The sequence below is a fragment of the Branchiostoma belcheri genome, unplaced genomic scaffold, assembly GCF_001625305.1.
Source record: "Branchiostoma belcheri isolate BF01 breed outbred unplaced genomic scaffold, Haploidv18h27 scaffold98, whole genome shotgun sequence".
Taxonomy (NCBI): domain Eukaryota; kingdom Metazoa; phylum Chordata; class Leptocardii; order Amphioxiformes; family Branchiostomatidae; genus Branchiostoma; species Branchiostoma belcheri.
This window is the reverse complement of record NW_017804664.1, coordinates 939,880-943,559: the sequence shown is the minus strand read 5'-3', so window position 1 is coordinate 943,559 and position 3,680 is coordinate 939,880. Positions and strand designations below refer to the sequence as shown.

The 3,680-nt window shown below is 44.8% G+C and overlaps 1 protein-coding gene across 1 annotated transcript in view; it reads right to left on the bottom strand.

Moving 5' to 3' along the window:
* Positions 1-3,308, bottom strand: part of LOC109461971 — a 19,738-nt gene extending 16,430 nt beyond the window's left edge. The window contains exons 1-5 of the mRNA XM_019758451.1: positions 3,206-3,308; positions 2,663-2,784; positions 1,989-2,095; positions 953-1,107; positions 420-538 (exon numbers count right to left, since the gene is read on the bottom strand). Of these exons, the coding sequence (XP_019614010.1) occupies positions 420-538; positions 953-1,107; positions 1,989-2,095; positions 2,663-2,784; positions 3,206-3,308 (606 nt within the window). The remainder of the gene's footprint in view (positions 1-419; positions 539-952; positions 1,108-1,988; positions 2,096-2,662; positions 2,785-3,205) is intronic.
* Positions 3,309-3,680: the final 372 nt, after the last annotated feature.

The following is a 3,680-nucleotide window of genomic DNA, read 5'->3' as shown; positions in this document are numbered from 1 at the left end:
ATATAGTTCGCGATGTACGCGTCATCTGCTTCTTCGTTGTCCGGAATATTTACAGACAGTTCTGTTTGCTGCAGGTTTAAAATCGACCTTATTTCTCTGTACCAGGCTGCAGGGTTTTCTTTCTTTAGGTTTTGTATTCTGGTCTGGTAAAACTCCTTTCTGGCTTTCTTTATTTCTCTGCTGACTTTGTTCCGTAGTTGTCTCCATAATAAGGTCTTCTGTTCGGCAAACGCCTTTTGTCTCTTGCGGATCAAATTTTTGATTTCTAGTTTAAGCCATGGTTTATCCCTGCTGTGCATCTTCACGGTCTTGGCTGGGAAAAACCTGTCAGTGGCTGTTTCAATAGTGGCATAGAACGCTGCAGTTTTACCTTCACAAGTTGTGGCAGTAAAAACTTCCTCCCAGGGATGAGAACAAACCCATTGTCCGAAGGCGCGGCGGCCTGAATCACGGATTGGTCGGACTGTCTTGGTTGCAGTACTACTTTCCCTCTTTTCTGCTTTTGGCTCCCACATGACCATGCAGTGATCACTCAGTCCTAGGGGACCCAATACTTGTGGTTGTTTGTAATGTTTTCCTAGGTCAGTTATTATCAGGTCTAAAATGGCTTGCCCTCTTGTTGGTGCTCGTACGACCTGGTTTAAATCATTACCGTTACACAGCTGACTGATGTCGAGCCGATTGAAGTCTCCCAGTAACATCACCCCTGCCTCTGGGCAGCGTGTTCTAACTTTGTCGGTTCCTGTGATGAGGTGGTCTAGCAGTAGGTTTTGGTGTGGGGATGATGGCGGAATGTACACGGCACATAAGACTATTTCGGACACTCCTCTGGGTAGGCGTGTTGGTCTGATTGATACCCACAAACACTCCAGTTCCGGGGGGACTACTATGTCCTGAAGTGGTTTCGCTGGTATAGTGTTCTTAACATAAATCGCAACACCACCCCCTCTACTCGTGCAGCGACACTTGGAGAACAGTGTATATCCGTCGATAGAGAGACACGACTCCGCCATGTCCGGAGAGAACCATGTTTCCGACACGACACCGACATCCACATTGTTATCTAGCATGATGCATTGGTATTCTTCCAATTTGTTAGCGAGTGATCTTGGGTTACACAATAACACAGAAGGTGTTGTAGCTTGGACAACATGTTTATTTTCCTTCTGAACGTTTACAATCACACGATCCGCATTTCTCTGCAAAATGTCTGAGTTGACAGGTGGTTTGTGGGCCCAGGTGTTTGGTCTGCTCGTCAGGAGAGTAGGAATTTTGCGGATTAAGTTCCTTCCTCCTCTGCTTCCTCTAGTATGAAGTGGTTTCTTTATTCCACAATCAATGATGGATTTCTTGACCTCAAATGTAGGTTTAAAATTTGCCTGGAGAGCTTTTAGGGTCCCCGAGGAATACGAGAGAATTCGTTTCAGTAACATTGTCCCAGGGTGACCTCTAGTAACCTCGCGGCCAAAGGTAGACTCAGGTAGGAAAAACTGATATTTAGAGGTACAAATCAAAACTTCGTCGAACGTCAGTAGTCGGAGAGACAGTTTGCTTGAAGTATAGTTCAGCTCAAACCTTTGAAAAGCTTGTTTGGACGCTTGAAATGCTCGGCGGCTGAGGAGTTCCTTTGTTTTTCCATCGGTTCCCTCCCACCAGGCCAGCGACGACGACTTGTGGACGAGATTTTTAGGGTACGAACCGATTATTTTCCCCGAACTTGTAACTCAGGAGACAGAGAAACAGTCCATCTACAGTATTCTTCCCCGATACACCACCGATGACACAAATGTTGACTTAGAACTGTCCTTTTAGAGGACACTAACAGGGAGAGACATGTATACGTGGCAGCTATAAAAGCGCCACCTTGCGAAAAGCCTGCAACAAGAAGGTTATAACATCCCATCCACTGGGCAGCCAGTATACCATACATGGTTAGTTGAACTTGAACTTGTATTAGTGTAGGCAAACCAACTGACAAATCAACTCACTTCTGTGCCTTCTGGAAGTCATGTATGGGGAGGTCCTCAGGGCGCTGTAGGTAACCTCTCAACTGGGCCTGTAGGTCCTGCAGTACCGGCGGCAGACCATGGGGGAGCTGCAGCACAACATACAGCAATGCCTCAAAACACGTCTTCTGTGCATTGTAGTTAACCCTTGTCCTGCTGACATTCCTGGCACAATATTTTTCAATAAATTCATGTCTTAATTAGATCATAGACCCCCCCAATTTTTTTGCCCTGCAGTGGCATAGTTACTTCCACATTCGTTGCGTTTCGCTGCGGTGTGATGCGTTGCACGAGAAATACCCCCAAAATGTACCTATACAGGGTGCTATATAGATGGTACTGTATGTGTAGAACAACAATTGTTGTACTCCACAGGACAAGGGTTTTTAATACATTTGTAATACACTTTTCTTTATAGTTTCATAAACAGAGTAAAGTTAATTCTTAAAAATTCTTATTCATCATTACTTTGCACCTATTACAATCAAGTAAGAGCTTATTGGGCGCTATAATTTACAGTACAAAGTTTCTAATTGATAACAGAAAGGCCATAGGTACACATATCAGCGATACTAAACCTAGAATATTTGTGGTATACTACATTTTTTCACTACGCAAAGTTAAGAAAACAATATACAGAAGAAAGGACTGCTTACAGTAGTCAGTGGTGGCAGCGGGTGTTTGGCCGTATCCCCCCTGGGGCAGACATGAACTTTCCCTGCACATCCCACCTCCAGCAGGGAGAAGGGACAGTCCAGTAACTCTGCAGAGGGAGGGGCTGGGAGGGATGGTAAGGTTTTGTTGTACACGACGTTCTATATATCAAAGCTTTGTGAGAAAGGCTGTATTCCAAAACATGAAAATAATTTTGGATGACACTTAAGTAATAGATCTTGGCGTTTATTTCTTTTTCAAAACCCCGGATTTGTGACAGTTATCTAGTTCAACTTAATATGATTTACTTCAGCAGAACACACGTAACACACCTCAGTGGATTACTCGTGCATGAAATATCCGGGTATATTTACTTTGGTGAAACGCCCCCCTCCCCCTTCTACATGGAAAATGCGGCAACAAATTAACAAATGTGACGGCAGGAAAAAAAAAAACTGACAACATCCTGTATTTCTGAGACCCTACTTCACTGATAGTTGGAGTCTGTAGAAGTTTGCCGTGCGAAATGTTTCCAAAATCTGTACCTGTTTTCTGCGTCTCCAAACTTTCCAGCTCAGTGGCCGCCATGTTGGTGTGACCTCTGACCTTACCCAGCTGACGACACGTCACAGCACCCGACCTTGGCATGTTGGGGGGAGGGGCAGGTAGTACGGGGGTTTGACCTCCTTGGTAACGTTACAGGTAAGGTAAGGATGCCTGTGGCTAAGGCGAGATAACAAAGTAGTTGTAGAATTTGATAGATTTGCTTGAAGTGGGGTATACGGAATAGATGGGCTAGGGCAAGTGGCTGGGCTAGTGGGCATTAGAGCATAGAGCATAATTTTGACTCATGCTTTGTGGGGCCCCATTGACTTTTAACCAGTAGACTGGATCGTGAAGTTACTGGTGTACATGTGAAGATATGCCGAACTGGTAATGGCCATCTAGATTAGACATCTAGTTACTAGTATCTATCTATCCATCCATCTCTCTCTATCTCTCCCTCCCCTCTCTCTCCCC